Source organism: Propithecus coquereli, unplaced genomic scaffold (genome assembly GCF_000956105.1).
Source record: "Propithecus coquereli isolate 6110/MARCELLA unplaced genomic scaffold, Pcoq_1.0 Scaffold56, whole genome shotgun sequence".
NCBI lineage: Eukaryota > Metazoa > Chordata > Mammalia > Primates > Indriidae > Propithecus > Propithecus coquereli.
The window spans coordinates 1,528,360-1,530,655 of record NW_012151507.1 but is presented as its reverse complement, the minus strand read 5'-3'; the positions used below and the strand labels follow the sequence as shown (position 1 = coordinate 1,530,655).

Here is a 2,296-nt window from a genome sequence, read left to right as displayed (position 1 = left end):
ATTCTTTTTTAAAATCTAAGCAGTCACATAGAATATCTTAGTTGTTTAATACAGCCATCGTTTATTTAGTGCTATCAATGTTAGCCAGGTCACATCATGATTGATTTGACTGATTTTAACAAAATTATTACAATAATTCTGGATAATCACAATCCCATTATCAGATAAGGAAACTGAACCTTTAAGTCAATTAAGCAATTTGAATAAGAAAACATTGCTGGTAAGTGGTGAAATCAGTATTCAAAGTCATCATTATGCTCTTCACTAATAAACAACATTGCCATTCTTTAATGGTAAATTAATGTTTTCCTTTTATTTTTCAGTTCACAGAAACTTCAGAATATTTTATGAGCAACAGTATATTGAGCACAGAAATATGCAAAATAGTTCAAATAGAATCTCACTTTTACGTGAACTAGGATTTTAAACATAAAACTAGATTCTCTGGAAGAGGAGAAAACTTACAATGAGATATGATGGTGCTAATTATAGAAATAGTTTTTTATAAGTAAGGAATGCAATATACTTTAAAAGATTTATTTTATCTCCTAAAAAATAAAATGTATCCTTGTGATCACATAAAATGAAAAATGGAAAAACTACACAAAAATTAAATTGCCAATTAGGTTAGCTGAATTGCCAATTCTTTATTATAGCTAAAATACTTGTTTAATTTGGTGTAATTTTTCATTTTCTAAATTGAGTCACTAAATTTAGTAGAAATCAAAGAAAAACATACTGTTCTCGAAAAGAGAACTACTATCACGCTACCTTAATCCAGGGTCAATAGAAAAGCACAAAAATAAAAATTAAAACAAAACCAAAACTGATAAAGTCCAGGGTATCTACAGGATAAATCTGACAGCTAAATATAACCTTGACTCCATAAATAACTTGTTGGTCATTCTCAACATTCCTTTCTCTTAATCTGTAAACTGAAAAGCAAGCCTCAGTGAGACATAGGGCAATGAAGATTTTTTATTCCCCTCTTACTGCACAGTTTGCTCAAAGAATGTATTATGTGAAATCACTTACAGTGTAAAAATTCTATGGGTTTATATGACTAAAGCACCCTTAAAGGAATCAACTGTTAAAAATGGAGAGACTCCCTTATGAGACTTCAAACAAATCGTTGTGAAGTATGTTTTTTACTATTCATGTTAATTAAAAATTTACCAACCTATCACCAGGTCCTGCTCGATACCTTGCACCTGGGATCAGGACTGGGTCATCATCACTGTCATCTGTGTCCTGGAGAGCAGAGTCCCTGGTTGATGTTTCCTCATGAGCTGAAAGCCCCGTGGCTTCTGTTTGGGACGGAGGCTCAGGATTGGTGGTATTTTCATTGGTAGCACTCTCAGTGCTAGTCTGATCTGAAGTTTCTGGTTCTTTGCCTTTTTCAGACAAAGTGGATTCTTCTGGAACCCCACAAGGGTTATCAAGATTGAGGTCATTCTTTTCTCCAGAGCTGGAATCCAATGGCTCAGCTGTGAACTCATCTGTTTGTGCTGTCAGTAAATAAAGTAGTTAACAAGGTCATGTGGGCAACAATAACTATTTAACCTAATTTAGGAACTGACATTTTCTAACATGATGTTTAATTTCCCTCTAAGGAGAGGAAAATTCCACAACACACCTATTTGAAAATGGTCTCTAACACTGGAGAGACTAATGTAGATTAAGTCTTTTTATTTTCCCACATGAAACAATTATCTAAAGGGTGCAACTCACCTATGTCTATATGGTTCTGAATTGGGCTTTCTGTAGATGTACCTTCCTGAGATTTTGTCACGTCCTCTGATGATTCTTCAGGAGCTTCTGGAAATAAACCAAATTACAGTTGTCCATTGGTATCCATCATGGGTCATTGGTTCTAAGACCCCAGTGGATACTGAAATCTGTGGATGCTCAAGTCCCTTATGTAGAATGGTGTAGTATTTGCATACAATCTATGCATGTTCTCCAGTATACTTTAAATCATCTCTATATTATTTATAATACCTAATACAATGTAAATGCTATGTAAATAGTTGTTATACTGCATTGGTTTTTAAATTTGTGTTATTTATCATTGTTGCATTGTTATTTTTAATTTTTTTGATATTTCCAGTCTGAGGTTGGTTAAAGCAGGTTGGTTAAAGCAGGTTCCAGTCTGAGGTTGGTTAACGCAGAAGACCAAATGTATCATTAAATACAAATTTTTTTAGAAAAGTAAACACCAACTTAATACTCCAGCTTTCGGCCGGGCGCAGTGGCTCACGCCTGTAATCCTAGCTCTCTGGGAGGCCGAGGCGGG

The 2,296-nt window shown here is 34.4% G+C and overlaps 1 protein-coding gene across 1 annotated transcript in view; it reads right to left on the bottom strand.

Annotated features, from left to right (window-relative positions):
- DCAF6 (DDB1 and CUL4 associated factor 6) overlaps nucleotides 1–2,296 on the bottom strand; it is a 183,439-nt gene that overhangs the window by 70,639 nt on the left and 110,504 nt on the right. The window contains exons 11-12 of the mRNA XM_012657706.1: nucleotides 1,732–1,818; nucleotides 1,181–1,508 (exon numbers count right to left, since the gene is read on the bottom strand). Coding sequence (XP_012513160.1) covers nucleotides 1,181–1,508; nucleotides 1,732–1,818 — 415 coding nt within the window. The remainder of the gene's footprint in view (nucleotides 1–1,180; nucleotides 1,509–1,731; nucleotides 1,819–2,296) is intronic.